The sequence below is a fragment of the Paramisgurnus dabryanus genome, chromosome 19, assembly GCF_030506205.2.
Source record: "Paramisgurnus dabryanus chromosome 19, PD_genome_1.1, whole genome shotgun sequence".
Taxonomy (NCBI): Eukaryota; Metazoa; Chordata; class Actinopteri; order Cypriniformes; family Cobitidae; genus Paramisgurnus; species Paramisgurnus dabryanus.
In genome coordinates, this window is record NC_133355.1 from 28,799,604 (window position 1) to 28,817,546 (window position 17,943).

Below are 17,943 nucleotides of genomic sequence, written 5' to 3' on the forward strand. Positions count from 1 at the left end.
CTGTCGTGGTATGAATGGCAGTTTACATCAAAAAGACACGGCTGCTCTTCCCACCGCTCATCAATGCGCTCCTCTTTATCCACGGTCCATTTTCGCCTACTTCGCGCTCGTTGTGTTTCCACGTCCGTAGACATGAGGTGCGTTCCATTCGACCGTAAGTGGACTGCGAAGTGGACTTCACAGGGTATTCCGCCATCTTAAGTGAGATTCCAATCCGAAGGGAGCGAACATATTCAGTTCGAAGGGCACTTCGCACGGCATAGGGAATCGGGGAACTTCGATACATCACTTCACAGGAAGTGGAGAGCGATAATCACCCAACTGTCATTGCGCGCATCACGTGATCACCAGTCAGAACGGTCAGACCGCTATTCAATTATATGACAATCGTTTAAAAACACACACATATACACATAGTTAACCAAATAAAAGTTTACTTTCATATTTGCATGACAGTTACAGCAGGGCTTCAATTCTGTTAATAGTCAAGTAATAGCAGCAATAATCAATTAAAGTGTATAATAAACATACGTTTTTCAATTTAGTACTCAATGTTTTTTTATTGTATAGTGTACATATTTTAAATGTGATAGTAAATTAAAATTAAAATATGAATGTAGTTCTGAATATTTATGTTATATTAATCTGCGCGACCCTGTCGTTGACTTTCTTTGATGACGTTTGCAGGCCGTTCCAAATGAGCGGTTATTGTGCGTGAAGTCCACTTCAACTGATATACCGTGCTCAAGGAGTAGGGAGCAGTGAACACTCCGTAGGGACCCTGTCGAATGAAACGCACCTATGTTTCTTTGTTGTGACTGATGGCTTCCTGTTTCCGGAGAACGAGTTTATTGGTTGTTGATTGTTTTACGTCATGAGACTACGCTGGGACTTGCGATAATATCAAACATGTTTGATATGAAAGACTAAAGAAAGACTGGCATAAATCGGGTCGCCGACTGCAGATTATCACCTCACAGTTAACGATCGAGACCACGGGAGCGCGCCGAGACTCCAGTTAGATTCCTAAAGACTGCCGGTCTTTAGTCTGGGACTGTGAAAATCCTTTGGTGTACGCTAGGCATTACATACAAGAGTCATGTGTTAATAATTAAGCAATATATGATTAATAATAGAGTTCAATATAAAGGAACTGTGTATAATAATATGAACGATAATACGAAAACTTTTAGAGTTGTAATTGAATTAGTCAAAAATGTATTTAGAAAGTACATGTTCAGGTGCCTATCTTCTACAAGAGGTTCCATCTTAAAACATCTTAAAAGCCCCAACAAATTAGAAAATATATGTATCGATAGAAAAATAATGGTCAATCTATAAATGTACGCCGAAAAATATTCAGACTAAAAAAAAATGTGCAATGTTCCTTTTATAAATCACAGATCACCTGCAACTGTGTGTATTTGAATCAGCTTCATATACCGCCCGGTACACACCCATTTCTAACCATAGATAGTCAAAGCAAATCACTTTGTGAATGCTAATCAACATATTAATGAGACTGGCATGCAATCATTCTTTCGTAAGTTGTGAATTGTATTGTTAGGGATCTTTTTTGCATTCTAATGTCTGCCAATCTATTGCGACTGTGGATCTGTTGTGTTCATTTGTGGTATGTTTTGATAGCGGTTCCACTCCATACGCTATAGTATCCTATAGCAGTGGTTCTCAAATGGGGGTACGCGTACCCCTAGGGGTACTGCAGGGGGTACGTGAGAGAAAGTGGAAACTGACATTTAGGAATAAATTAATAAAATCAGTAATTCATGATGATAGTATTTTATATGACATTAGGACTACACAAAGATGCATTTAAAAAATCATAAATTTAAAGCACATTGTACAAAATGCATGTGCGAGTTCAACCTGTTGACCTTGTCTGGCGCATGCACAAGTTTCAGTTCACCAGCTTCAGCAACGGAGATACACGGAGTCTGCTCCTGTTATCATTTCATTCTTAAAGTTTACTTTCTTTTGTGGTGTTGCTGTGCGTATATATATATATATTCAAGTAAGTGACATCTGTCAGTGTTGTAAATATGTTTGAGTTTTATTTAAATGTACCTCATTAAATCTTCCATAATAATTTTGGGGAAGCAGCTGTATTCCACACAAATTCCTACAGGTAGCTCGCTCGTAGGTTTATTTATTTTCTGTGGTTATGGCGCATTTGGAATGGAGGTCTGGTTACAAGCGCCTGTGGTAAAGACTGGGTACGTGTTTGACGTCGCGTTGAGCTGTGTAGACCGGTGTATCATATGAAATCAGTAATTTAATTACCGCGGCGCGGCAACCGGACGATCCGCGCAACGCTGTGAAGCCCGGGCCGCGGCAACCGGACGATCCGCGCACATCTCGAGTCGAGGCACTATGGTTAAAATGGATGCCGTCATTTTCGGATTCATTTTTGATAAAACGAAAATACAGTCGTCACAAGTTCAATATCATCTCATATTTAAACATCAAATGTCAAGAGATACCAGAGAGCCATACGTGACATACATGCACATCCCTATTATGAATCCAAAAGCAGTAAATACTCTATGTTTGGATCATCTTTCTAAATCTGATCTTTAATAATTTATTTTTTTATTCAAAATGTGGTGTTTTTGGACGAATCCTACCCATATAAGAGGTGATAAAAAAGTATAAATAAAGACAACATGAAAGTTTTTTTGTTGTTTAAAAGGATCTGTTCTTTCATTTTATGTATTGTATGTTTATGTTTAAAGAAAATCATTTTCTGGAAGGTATTACAATTTTGTGAAAAATAAAAAAAATGCTGGCACTGGCTGGCAACTTTTTTTTTAAAATGCTGGCGGGGAAAGAGTTCAAATCACAGTGAGTTAATAGACAGGTGTCTATGAACTCACTAATTTAGGTATAAGGTGACACAAGTACCTATCGACCACTTTTATTTTTTAGAAAGTAGCTCTCCAATAAAAAAAGGTTGGATACCCCTGATATATGTTCAGTACTGAGATCATTAACAGTATTTATTGAGACCTGAATCCAAAATCAGGAGCAGGGTCTCCGCGAAATAATAAAAGTTATGAGAGGTGGCTTCTTAAAAGAGGATGCTAAAAAGAAAAAACAAACCAGAGCCTCAAAAATACCACCAGTTTCGTGATGAATACTAATAAGCAATAAACCTGCTCTGGGGCATCAGATATAATAACTGTCTCACTCTCATTTCGCTGTATCTCAAAATCAAATGTTGTTGACTGGTTAAGGGGTACTTGGCTTGAAAAAATCTTAAAAAGGGGTACTTCAGCCAAAAAAGTTTGAGAACCACTGTCCTATAGTATCATTTTCTGTAACCGATGTATTCTATGTCTGTACTATGCATTTTGTAAAACTTTACAAATTAAAGTGAGTTGACATCTGTATAACTCTGCCTTGCAAGTTCAGTTAGATCACAGCCCTTGCACCTGTGTATTGTTTAAAGTGTTACCTTAGACTGGCCTCAGACTCTCTGACGATTGGCGCCAAATCATCCTTCCTGATCTTCTGCTCCAAGAGTAGATTGTGAGCTTTAGTCGACCTGTGCGACCAAGCACACACACACAAACAATAGCATTACATACAAAGACTATACACTTATGTTTAGCAGGCATGAAAACGGGTCAGGGGTGAAAAAGGTGAGAAGGGCGCTCGAGGGGTGATGTGGTCTCTGATGGGGCCGCGAAGTGGGAGGACCCCCCCAGAATAAATATTATGGCCTCATTAGGGAACATGCTGTAACTTAACTTATTTATTCTTCAGGCATGTGATTGGCCAAGGACAAAAAAGAAGGAACTCAACATCCCTCCACGTGCGCAGAAACAAAATGCACACCATAACATACATGACCATTATTTCAATTATTTAATTCGGATGGACAATTTAGATTTCAAATTTAAAATGTAAACATTTGACTAGTAACAGAAACCATGTTTAAATAAATGGGTTGATAAATGTGGAAAGCTGTAACAAGTAACATTCCCTTATTTACATCTGCAATAATTTTATTTTGCCATAATCTGACCATCAGTCGCAAGGCCATACAATTTTAAGTTGGCCTTGCAATAGGGTGGACCTGAAGGCCTACATCTAATTTAAAATGAATTAATTTTACAATATAGTACTGGTTAAATCGATTACATTATGGTTTTTGAGTCATGGGTTGAATAAAAAGTGATGTGGGAAAATAAAATAAGAACAAATCAAGACATTACAATAGAAAAGAACAAAGTTACAAATAAAGTAAGATCTAACAGTATTGATTAGGTAGAGAAACAATATCAAATTAATATAACACTGTTTTCATTCTATATAAATTAATTATAATTTATCTTTTTAAAGCTATAAAAGTGATTTTCCTTTTGTCTTTTGTAGTTTGATTAACATAATGACTCAGACATAAGCATTGCTTATAAGACGAGCTGTCCCTTTAACGCTTATGTGTTGTTGGGGCCATTTTTGCAATTTTTTTGTCTTAATTTGGCCACAACTTTCTCTGTGTTTCAGCAAATGGAATGATTTTTGGTGACAAATCTTATATTTACACATATTTTAAGAAAATGCTTTGAAATTTTTCAAAAACGTAACAATATACCGTGGGCAAATTTACTACCCTTACGTGTTGTTAGCGGCCAAAAAAGGCCACTAAATTAAACTGCTATAAAAATTAATCGGATGACATTTTTTTCACATTTTTTTTGCATAAATCTGTTAATCAACCTCAGTACTGATCAAAACTACCAAATGTTTGCAAAAATTCCATGATTTTAACTCTTTCATTGCCAAGTTTATAAGTAGTGTCACTGATTTGGGGGAAAAAAAAACACAAAATGACAGATTTTCAATATAAAACGTGACTGTGGACTGGATTTTCTTTTACCTTTTTTACAGTCTTGGGCATGCCAAAGATTGGTAAAAACATTGGCTTTGATGCATTTTTAGTTTTTGTGCAGCATCAGATTAAATTTTTTTCTCCCTCATTTATTGTTTGTGGCCATTTTTTCCCCATTGACTTCCATTATAACAACATTTTTTGATTGCTGAGCCATGACACCTTATTACCATGCATTCTTGATTCTTTGTGCCTTTTCCTTTTGCAAAGAGGTAAGATTTGTCATTTTTACTGTTGATCACCATGTGGCACCATTAACCCTTTAGTAGCCTGTGCAAAAAAACAGAGCATAAATTCTGGTTTGTACATTGAGTTATATGGACTATAAAACCATTGTGTGTGTACGAGTGTGTGTGTACGAGTGTGTGTGTGTACGAGTATGTGTGTGTGTGTGTGTGTGTGTGTGTGTGTGTGTGTGTGTAGGGTTAGTGTTAGTATTGAGGAGAGAGCACCTCCCTCGCGCACCAGTTAGTGCTGCACTGGTGAGAGGGATTTAGTCTCCTGTAGCTGTCCCTCTAGACACAAATCCACAGACACCAGCAGCTCAGGAGTGAAGAGGGGAACATGCAAGTGGTGTACAGAACCAAAAAAAGAACAGTCAGCACTTGTATCCATTGTGGTAGACACACTTGCAGAGAGCACCAAGTAATATGCTGCAAGTCCTGCTGAAAAGACTGAACACACACACGAACACATATACACACAAAAAAATTAGTTTGATTGTTTAGTTCTCCATCCATCCTCTACTCTTGCTTCATTGTTCAGTTTATTTGAAGTTGTTTTTGCATTTTGGTTCATAATAAATGTTGTTCATAAATCTGATGCAGAGAAGATTTTTTACAGATTTTCCACACAGACGCACACACATGCAAGCACGCACGCACGCAGACAAACACTCTCTCTCTCTCTCTCTCTCTCTCTCTCTCTCTCTCTCTCTCTCTCTCTCTCTCTCTCTCTCTCTAATATGCTGTTATAGTCCATATAACTCAATGTACAATCCAGAATTCAAGCTCTTTTTTTGCACAGGCTACTAAAGGGTTAATGGTGCCACATGGTGATCAACAGTAAAAATGAGAAATTTTACCTCTTTGCAAAAGGTAAAACCACAAAGAATCAAAAATGCATGGTAATAAGGTGTCATGGCTCTGCAATCAAAAAATGTTGTTATAATGGAAGTCAATGGGGAAAAAATGGCCACAAACAATAAATGAGGGAGAAAAAAATTAAATCTGTTGCTGCACAAAAACTAAAAATGCACCAAAGCCAATGTTTTTACCAATTTTTGGCATGCCCAAGACTGTGAAAAGGGTGAAAAAAAATTCAGTCCACAATCACTTTTTATATTGAAAATCAGTGATTTTGTGTGTTTTTTTTCTCAAATCAGTGGCATCACTTATGAGCTTGGCAATTAAAGAGTTAAAATCATGAAATTTTTGGAAACATTTGGTAGTTTTGATCAGTTCTGAGGTTGATTAACAGATTTATGCAAAAAAAATTGATAAAAATATTAATCTGATACATTTTTACAGCCGTTTAATTTAGTGGCCTTTTTTGGCTGCTAACAACACGAAAGGGTAGTGAATTGGAACAAGGCACAAGGGTTAACAACGGAGAAGCGATCTATACACTGACTGACACATGATCAACTTCTCACTTATAATAAACGACTGTTTTTATGAGAATACTTGCAGAGACTGTGGTATTACAATATAGTTTGTGCGTATATCTCCTGTCAAGCCCAAAAAATTATGCGTTTGCGTGATTTTTGAAACGCGCTTGGGCTTTTGAGTTTGTGCGCGTATGCGCACTGAAAACAGTTCACTTTAGCATCTTTGTCGCTCAAATAGTCTAAAATCGCTTAAATGTTACTGTAAACGGTAAACTTTCTTATTAACTGTATTAGTAACAGTATGTTCTTATTACAGCATTTCATGCAATATTTTGCAGTTTCACCATATTTACATTTAAGTACTTACAGCCGTAGACCAATGTGACAAGCGAGGACTACGTCCATAATTCGTTCCAATCCATTCCAACAAAAAATCTTTTAGGTCACTTTGAAATGTCAGTCTGTGTAGATATGTTGTTTTAATTGATTGATTCCTTAGTATTCTACAATGAAAGTTTTACAGCGTTTTGTGTTGACTTTACGTCCCGAAGGCAGTCGCTCTACGCTTCTTCAACAAGCTTGTATGACGAAGAACACAAAAATGCGGATGACATCACAGTAGCGCGAGAGCTGTTCGAAAGCAGACTTCCTTATGACTTCTCGATTCACTCTCGTGATACTTTGATGTCAGCTGCCTGCCTGTCAGTTTTTGCAGCGCAGCACGAACTCCAACAAACCTAATGTCTGGTATACATGTTGGATGACGGCGAAGGACGCGTCTACAAACAACGCGCGCATACCCCCCCTCCCCCGCACAAAATGTTTTCTAATCGAATCTAAACGATTCACGTGGGTCACCTTTTTTGGCTTCAATACGGCGAATTTCGCCGAAAGGTGAGGGATTTTCATGCCTGGTTTAGGGTCCATTGAAAACTTATTTCTTTGACATTTTCACCATTTTTGCGAATACAGCGTGGAACAAACAGAAGAGACATAAACAGCATAGACATAAAGAAAAAAGAAATCATAGAATTATTAAAGTCTCCCTGTAGTCAAGAATTTTATCAACTTTAAATTCACTTGATACAGACATTGCCAAAAAGGTCCATGTGCCATCAGTAGTTCAATAATAATATTATGAAGTGACGAGAACACTTGTGTGACGTGGCTGACATAGTTGCCAAAAATATTTGCCCTTATTTAAAGAAGCGGTGAATCAAAAACTCAATTTTAACTTGATAATTTGTTATATAAGAGGTCATCATACTTAAATGAACATCCTGCAAGTTTCAGAACTGAAAACGTCCGTGCTACTGAAATATAACAGTTTTTGGCACCAAGCCAGCTAAACACTCCAGTGTGGAATTCGGAAATCTATGACGTCAAAGTAGAATTGAAGCACCTCCCCATAGCCAAATACAAGGACCACTTGTGTCCACTTGGACAGGTGTGTCATGCTTGCACAAAATCCTCAATGGCGGCGCCCTGTACGGCAGCGGCTACTCCAGCTCCCGGTAATGATGTGCGTTTTATGTTAAATGTGTCGTCTGAATCGTCCCAGTCTTGTACGAGAAAAGTCTACAACAGAAACGAACTACTTGAATTACGGAATTTGAACCTTTCAAACAATCTTTCCGGAGTTATGTTTGTTTTGGAACACAAAGTACTTGAAGAGCTAGGCATCCTACATCAGCAAGACCCAGAGGCCTACAATGCAGCGGACTCCCCTCCCGACACCGGCCGACGCTGGAGGCGCCGCAAGCGCTGTGCTAGACCTAGCAAGCGAGGCAGTCGAGCGGGTATCAGCGCAAGGCTAAAAACCAAACCGTACAGACCTGCACTTCCTTCGATTCTGCTTTCCAACGTTCGTTCGCTAGAAAACAAAATGGACTACCTCAGATTGGATTTAATTACACAAACAAAGGTGAAGGATTGCAATGTTATCATCATTACAGAGACATGGCTTAACAACACTGTTCCGGACAGCGCTATTCAGATGGACGGTCTAACAACATTCAGGGCGGACAGAAGTCACGCACTCACCGGTAAGCTACGAGGTGGTGGAGTGGCAATTTTCATCAATAACAACTGGTGTACTAATGTTAAAGTCATCTTAAGTTACTGTTCAGAAGACATAGAATTTCTAACAGTTAAATGCCGCCCAGTATACTTACCGAGGGAATTTTCAGCCGTGACTATTACAGCTGTGTACATTCCGCCTAATGCAAACACCAAGGAAGCACTTTCAACACTGTATCAATCTGTGAGCTCTATGCAGGACTTAAACCCGAACTCTGCCTGTATAATTGCGGGCGATTTCAACCAGGCCAAATTGAAGACAGTGCTCCCACACTTTTATAAATATGTGGACTTTGCGACCAGGGGAGAAAATATTCTGGACCAAGCCTACTCAAACATCAAACAGGCATACAGAGCCTTTCCACACCCCCATCTAGGAAACTCGGACCATCTTTCTGTTATGTTAATACCATCTTATAGACCACTGCTTGTGAGGAACAAACGATCTGTGAAGCAGATCAGAACTTGGCCAGATGGGGCTACTCCAGCGCTCCAAGACTGTTTTGAATGCACAGATTGGTCTGTTTTTAGAGAGGCTGCCACTTCCAAACAGTATGTCAATATAATGGAATACACTGAGTCTGTGACAGGATACATTTCCAAATGCATGGAAGATGTGACCGTCATAAAACACATCACCACAAGGGCAAACAACAAGCCATGGTTCACCAGGGAGGTATGTGAGCTCTTAAAAGCACGGAATGCGGCTTTCAGGTCTGGAGACAAAGAGGCCCTTAGAACTGCTAGGGCAAACTTGAACCGGGGCCTGAGAACAGCAAAGCGTGCTTATGGACAGAAAATCCAGTCACATTTTACTGACACAAAAGACCCCAGACGCCTTTGGCAAGGCATCCAGTCAGTGACGGACTACAGGCCTACACCCCCACTGTGCGAGGAAAGCATAGACTTTCTAAACCTACTCAATTCATTCTTCAGCCGTTTTGAGGAAAGCAATAACATCACTTCAACAAAAGCTCTACCCTGTTTGGACAATGCAACACTTCAACTTGACCCTGGTGATGTGCGGAGGACTCTTCAAAAGGTGAACCCCAGGAAGGCGCCTGGTCCTGATAATATACCTGGGCGTTTGCTTAGAGACTGTGCTAATTCACTTACAGATGTTCTTACAGATATCTTCAACATCTCTCTGAGCAAAGCCATTATACCACAATGTCTTAAAGCCACCACTATCATACCGATACCAAAGAAATCATCAGTCACAACACTGAACGATTACCGGCCTATAGCACTCACGCCCATTATAATGAAGTGCTTTGAAAGACTGGTTAAGGCCCACATAACAACCAGCCTACCTGCCACATTTGACCCCTTCCAGTTTGCATACCGTCCCAAGCGTTCCACTGATGATGCCATAGCAACAGCACTTCACCTCAGTTTGGCCCATCTGGAGAACAAAAACAGTTGTGTGCGCATGCTGTTTATCGACTTCAGCTCTGCCTTTAATACAGTCATTCCACAACATCTGGTGAAAAAACTTAGTACTGTAGGCATCAGTACCCCACTCTGCAACTGGCTATTAGACTTTCTTACCAACCGACCACAGACAGTAAGAGTTGGCAAAAACTCTTCTAAGACCACCATCATGAACACTGGGGTCCCTCAAGGGTGCGTGTTGAGTCCCCTGTTGTTTACACTGATGACTCACGACTGTTGTACCAGACACAACTCAAACCATATCATCAAGTTTGCAGACGACACAACAGTGGTGGGCCTCATCAATAACGACGACGAGTCAAACTACAGAGATGAGGTACTCCAACTCATTAACTGGTGTGATAACAACAACTTACATCTCAATGTTACTAAAACAAAGGAAATAACTGTGGACTTCAGGAGAAATCACAAACCACACACACCCCTTACCATCAACGGTAGCATTGTGGAATCAGTGAAAAGCACCAAGTTCCTGGGGGTGCATATCACTGATGACCTGTCATGGTCCACCAACACCACTTCTCTTGTGAAGACAGCTCAGCAACGCCTTCATTTTCTACGTAGGATGAGAAGAGCCAACCTCCCCCCACAGGCACTCACCAACTTCTATAGCGGTGCCATTGAGAGCATCCTTACCAGCAGTCTCTCAGTCTGGTATGGCAGTTGTTCTGCTGCTGACAGGAAAGCTCTACAGAGGGTTGTGAGGTCAGCTGAGAAGATCACCAGATCAGCTCAACCATCAATCCAAGACATATACTCATCTCGCTGCCACAAAAGAGCCATCAACATCATCAAAGACCCCACCCACCCCACACACAAACTGTTCACCCTCCTACCATCTGGCAAGCGATACAGGAGTATGCGTTGCAAGACTACAAGATTCAGCAACAGTTTTTTCCCACAAGCCATCAGATTGCTTAATTCATTCATGAAAACTGGACTATAAATCCCCACCCTAATAACTCATACTGACTAAGATTTGTGGAAATCATGTCTGCAAAAGGCTCCTATAATATAAGTTAAACAATACGTTTTATTATCTCATGCTGCTTTTGCACTTTGCACTTTGCCATGTTGCACCTTATGTTGCACTTATTACAAAATTACCTCATCCTGACTACACTTTTGGGGCGTTGCAATAAGTTTAATAACTGTAAACTTCATAACTGTTGTCCATCTGTTAAATATTTATTTGTACTTTTCTAGTGGTGTCCTATGTCTAATCTTATGTTTAGTTTGTCTAGTGAGTGTGGAATCCTTTTTAATACTGCACATTGGAGTATGGGAGAAACGCAATTTCAGTCTGCTGTGTAATGTACTGTTGCATGGTTTCGATTGACAATAAAGTAAACTTGAACTTGAACTTGAACTTGAACTTTTGAAGTCCCGCCCACAGCTTCGCGTGACACACGTGTGTCTCAATCAGTAAACATGTCTTTAAAGATTGACAAATGTAACCAAAATGACTTTAAAAAAAAAATTTCTGATAGACTTTTATTTTGACGCGGTGATCTGTTATGATAGTTTCCATGGACACGGAGTCTTGGGTTGTGGAAGAACCGCGTGGGAACAACACAGAAGCTAAATACTTTAATTCGGAGACTCGGAACATAACATTAGAAATGCGTGGATAAAGGTTGTTTTTGAAGAGTTCCAGCTCGCGTGTGGAGTGTTTGATTACCTTGTGTACTGTGAGGATTCACTTGTAAAGAAGCCACAAGTCGATGCTCGATTTGCAGAGAGACTGTGATTAAAAGCACCACTTATATTGGATCTGACAAAAATGACACATCAGTATACACAGTAAGTAAAACATTTTACTTTATTTAAGTTACTGCGTTTCACTATTGCTTTGTTAGAAGAGATCGCTTGATATGTCCTGTTGTAACATCCGTGTCTAAACATGTATGTTTGACTGTTTTAATTTAGTAAAAACATTATACGATTAATAAAGGTACAACACTTAACAATACGATTGTAATTTAACGGTAGAAATATGCAAAGGAAGGACTTATCCTCCACAATTTAGATTCTGATGCCCGCTTACTGTGTTGTATACGGTAATTTAGGCAAGTTGCGTTTAAAAGGTCAAACACTCAACAAAGCTTTTTTATCATATGACTGTGGTATGTAACGTTACGTGTCTATAAGAGCAACCTCACAAGCACAATAGAAATATACAAAGTTATTGATAAGGATTTATCAGCCGCAGTTTAGATTCTGATGCACACTTACTGTGTTGTATACGGTACTTTAGTCACGTCGAGTTTAAAGTTTTGTTTCTACTTTACTATACGTATTGTCATTTATGTGTATCATCTTTGGCACCCAGAATCTTTTGTGGCTCAAACATATTTGTGTTCGGCTGCTATTTTCACACATTAATGTTTTTATAACATTTCCCCACATGTAATGACGGGGAATGAAGCCGTCCAATCATAGCAGTGGGTGTTTACGTTCAGGTCTTCAATGCGGCCCGCCCCTTCAAACGGAGCTTTTCTCCAGAGAGCCACTAATCCATGTTACAAAATAGCCTATTACTTATTGTTTTTGATGTTTTTGAATGTAAAAACCACGCGAACATCATAAGTAGACCTCAGACAACAGTATAAAACAATAAAATCGACAAATTCACCGCCCCTTTAAACCATTATGCAAACAATGTAAACGATACTAAAACAGCCCTTATAAATGCACAAATTACTTGCCAGCGTATTCTGTGTCTGTACGCTGGCAGTAGTCTGCTCGTGAACACACACTAAAGGACCAAAGAGGAGAACAAATTGTTGAATAAAATTGTTAGTTGTTTTCTTTGTGCACAAATGTGTTCTCGTCGCTTCATAATATTATTATTGAACTACTGATATAACATTAACCTTTTTGGGGATGTATTTCATTCTTTTATCAGCCTCTAGGGAGTCAGCTGACATTGGCTTAACTTTGAACTCTCTTCTATACTTACATTATTACAAGGGATGCACCGATACCGATACTGGTATCGGGTATCGGCCTCGATACCACATTTTCTAAAGTACTCGTACTCGTTAAAAGTCCCCCGATACCTGGAATCGATACCATGGTCTGAGAAATGTCTATGTTTGAGCAGCGTGTAAGGGGTTAATGCCTCTTGTGTTGTCCAAAGAGGCAGAGTTTACAACAAACTGGAAAACTAATACCTTGTTTTTTTTTTGTTAAATTATATGACTAAAGCTGTTACCTGTAAATTTAAATCATGTTTTTTATTAACTACTCGGTATCGGCAAGTACTGAAATGCAAGTACTCGTACTCGTATTCCAAAAAAGTGTTATCGGTGCATCCCTAATTATTACTATGCTCGGTCGCTAGTACAGTTTAATCTTAGCTGCTGTACTCTGCAACTTTTGTTGTCCACCGATGTAAAGCTGCTTTGACACAATTAAATTGTGATTTTATTGTTTTATACTGTTGTCTGATGTCTACTTATGATTTTCGCGTGGTTTTATTCAAAAACATCAAAAGCAATAAGTACAAAAAGTAATAGGCTGTTTTGATTAGTGGCTCTCTGAAGAAATGGTTCGTTGGAAGGGGCGGGCCGCATTGAAGACCTGGACGTAAACACTCACTGCTATGATTGGACAGCTTCATTCCCCGTCATTTTTTTTTTAATTCCCCATCATTACATGTGGGGAAATGTTTAAAAACCATTAATGTGTAAAAATAGCAAATGACCCACAAAAGATTCAGGGTGCTAAAGATGATACACATAAATGACAATACGTATAGTAAAGTATAAACAAAACTTTAAACTCGATGTGACTAAATTACTGTATACAACACAGTAAGCGCGCATCAGAATCTAAACTGCGGCTGATAAATCCTTATCAATAACTTTGTATATTTCTATTGTGCTTGTGAGGTTGCTCTTAGATACACGTAACGTTACATACCACAGTTATATGATAAAAAAGCTTTGTTGAGTGTTTGACCTTTTAAACGCAACTTGCCTAAATTACCGTATACAACACAGTAAGCGGGCATTAGGGCTACAAAAGTGGTCCTTGTATTTGGGTTTGGGGAAGTGCTTCAATTCTACTCTGATGCCATATTTCTCCGAGTCGTTATACTGGCTTGGTGCCAAAAACTGTTATATTTCAGTAGCACGGACGTTTTCAGTTCTGAAACTTGTTGTTGATGTTCATTTAAGTATGATGACCTCTTATGTAACAAATTATCAAGTTAAAATTGAGTATTTGATTCACCGCTTCTTTAAATCAATGGTAAAAAAGCCCTATATAAATAAAACTGACTTGACTTGATATGTTATTTTCGATGAGGTATTTGTTCCAGAGTTGGTTTAGCCACTAGCCAGACCATTAAACAAACAGATACCGGATGTTAAGTTCCATCCAGACGTGTAACCACGATGAAACCGTCTATAAGCAACAATAAAAACCTGATTTTCCCCACAGTGGGACATATAGTAATTATCTGTGAAACTGTAATGAGTAAAAATGAACAATGCATTGATGCAACGCATGAAAAATTAAAATGAGGTATCTTTAATTTGACACACTCCACATGTTCATGTAACATCCACAATGTGGCAAATTTCATTCTTAAATTTAATGTTTCACCACAGAGTACAGCAGAGATACTGAAATGAATGTAAGAGGTGAAGTGTCTCACCATTCCACCATGAGAGGTAACTTCTCTTCTTCTGAGCGTGTGCAGTCAATCTCAATGGGGTAGTAAGTTTCCAAAAGATTCTGCAGCTACATAGGAAACAGAAAGGGCACTGAGGCTGTTCTGAAAGCAAAAGCATTAATCAATTGTTCCTAAAGCACTCGATCAGTAAATGGAGAAAGATTAAAATTAATTTTCACTAAACAATACACAAGTTACTTAAAATTTTAATTATGGAAATAGTTTTTTTTACCTTGGCTTTGCAGTCGTCACCTATCAGTTTGCTATTATCCAAGATATCTGGAAAAGCATATCAGTTATTGAGTGTATATTGAGCGTAAAATGAATTAAGCGTATATGCTTGGCCATTTCGGTGGGTGCTCAAGCCGAGCCTTGGAGCACCCACGAGATCGGTGCCTAGGTGCGTGTTTATTGTAGCACTTCCATCTGTGAAACAACACACGGTTCAATTGAGGAAGCTTATGGGGATTATAATGTTTCCATTTGCGTTCTGATGGTTCCCATCACGTTCTGATGGTGTACTGTTAGTGCAGATACTTTTTACAACCTTAACCAAGAGAGAATATCTTGCCTCATTGTTCTGCCCCTAACCAGCGCCTAACCCCATAACATCACTGATATTACTTGCCTATCCTTGCAAATAGCCACTAACTCTGAGTCTGCTGGCCGTTTGCGTTAAGACAAACTTGAAGTCATCTCGTTGGGCGAGATTGTACTTTATACTTTCCATAATTTGTGACTTGCACACCACCACGAGTCACACTTTACTTTCCTAAATAACAGGTTTAAGTAAATCATAAAGCACTTTTAATTTACTTACCGTGGCAGGTAGGACAGCGTTTCCCATTGTAGGAGAATCTGGTGAGAGTCATATCAAAATCTGAGATCACCTGTAACATCATATAAAAAAACAAATATTATTAGTCTTTCTAATAATATTTCACAGATCTTTCATCTCAACTAACAGTAAACTCTTAATATTGTTTCTTAAACTGCATTTTAGCTCATTAACATGCGTTTCATAGTTGTGATGAAGCGGTAACAGTGCAGTCGTAAAACTCTGTGATGAAAATTAAGAGTCAAACTGGTCAATTTCATTTCTAGAGGAAAAGATGAATTTAAGACAACAGTTCTAAACAAACATTTAAGCCACTTATATGAACTTGATGAATATTTACTTTAGTGCTGAGCAAAGATTAATCGCATACAAAATAAAAAAGATTTTTTGCATAATATATGTGCGTGTCTGTGTCTAATTATTGTGTATATTTAACCACACACACATTCATATATTCATTTCAGAATTGTTTTACTTATATATAATTTTTTTAAATTTATTTTTAATATATAATATATAAAAATATAAATAAATATATATAAACATGTAAATGTTTCTTAAATACATACTTGAATGTGTGTGTATTTATTTATACATAATAATTACACACAGCACATACTCATATATTATGCCAAAAATCACTTTTATTTTGTATGCGACTAATCGCGATTAATCTTTGCCCAGCACTAATTTACTTTTTGATTCGGCTTCAGTTGTTTTGCTAATCTTTCTTAATTTAAATATAATTATTTAGAAATTGTTAATCCTAGATGTAGGTTGGATTTCATCAACCTGCGCCCAGATCTAGGCCTGTCCCATATAGACTAATATAATATGAAGGTGTGTTCACAATTGTAGTTTGGTTCTTTTGGTCTGGACAAAAAAAAACTCTCACCTATTAAGTTGTGTGATTTTGGAGGTTTTATCTTGTTATCACTTTCTGTTTTTGGTTTGTTTAGATGAGCACTACAAACTGTTTATTACTGATAATAATTCAATTCAATTCAATTCAATTTTATTTATATAGCGCTTTTCACAATTTGGTAATTGTATCAAAGCAGCTTTACATAATAGATGTAGTGAAAAGCACAGAAAATCGACAGATAGCATAAAAAAAATAAAAATAATAAATTATTTAATATTTACACATGATTATTTTCAATCTTGTCTCAATATGTTCTCTCCAAAATATTGGCGGTCTTTGTCATATATGCATTTATTGTTTCATTTATTTGTATTCATTTATTTATTCCACTATAGTAAATAGTAGATTAAAGTAGATGGAATCAGCTTCTCTCCCATGTTGGCACAGATTAAACTGAAATTTCATGACAACTGCCCCTAGGGTGCATACTCCGACAGTCGCGTTCGAATGTTGTGTGGAGTGGAAAGGTGGTTTGAATCATTGAGATGCGGCTTTGTGTACACATACTTTTGGGATGTGGTGAGAACACCCAAAACTTCTCAAACAACGTGTGAGTAGCATATTGAAATCTCTTTCACGTCTTTGCTCTTTATTTAATTTGGCATGGTTTTAAATGAAATGAAAAGCTATGACGGTCACGCACTGGCCTGATTGGGCAAGTGACCGCTCTCTCAAATATTCTGATAGCTCATTAAAGTTGAGCTGATTTCAACTCTTGACCCTCACACTGTCCAAGATGCGCCACGCCGGAGCTCACCGCCGGCTCTTATTGAAAATGACTTCCGGCCACTTTGACGCTCTCGCCAGTAGCGGTGTGAACGCACAGTAAGCGTCGAGGAGAGTTGAAATCAGCTCAAATTTATGGTAATGAGCTATGACGTGGTTCGGCGACAACCGATCGGAAGCTGGAAACCCATACAATTCTTCCGCTTAAGAGGATTCCAGATAATGCATTTGAGTGTCAAAGCGTCCACTACTCTTTATCTAGCATCCTGGACCAAGTGTTTTTTGAGACTCTCACCAGTAGCAGTGTGAACGCACAGTAACAGATCACAGAGATGAATGCATCTGTTATTGAGCTATTACCTGCAGCTTGATCGGTCCAGCTTTTTTCATGGAGGTCAATATCTGTTCAACTCTCTCAGGATGTTTCATATAAACTGAACTGTTAGATAACTCTGGAATCTGTCAAATTATACATTTAAGAAACCTGTTAGCAATGGAAAGGTAACCCACCCAGCACAAGACGTCATTTAGACGTTGTTTTTTGGGCTAAATCACGTCGGCCCGTCATGACCTTCATTTAGTCCAAAAAAAGACGTTGAAAACTGGTCTTTGTTTGGTCCGTCTAATTCAGTCCAAATTTAGCCTAAAATTAGACGTCTTTTTCGGACCACTTTTCAACGTGTCTCCATTCAATAATAATCCAGACAAAATA

General features: G+C 38.4%; 1 protein-coding gene across 3 annotated transcripts in view; it reads right to left on the reverse strand.

The window, feature by feature from the left end:
• LOC135785401 (cytosolic 5'-nucleotidase 3-like) overlaps positions 1-17,943 on the reverse strand; it is a 45,894-nt gene that overhangs the window by 16,750 nt on the left and 11,201 nt on the right. For 2 of the 3 annotated variants that reach the window (XM_073812661.1, XM_073812663.1), the window contains 5 exons: positions 17,592-17,690; positions 15,563-15,632; positions 14,975-15,021; positions 14,725-14,810; positions 3,476-3,565 (listed from right to left, as the gene is read on the reverse strand). In XM_073812661.1, the coding sequence (XP_073668762.1) occupies positions 3,476-3,565; positions 14,725-14,810; positions 14,975-15,021; positions 15,563-15,632; positions 17,592-17,690 (392 nt within the window). The remainder of the gene's footprint in view (positions 1-3,475; positions 3,566-14,724; positions 14,811-14,974; positions 15,022-15,562; positions 15,633-17,591; positions 17,691-17,943) is intronic. The other variant, XM_073812662.1, reaches the window with a different exon arrangement.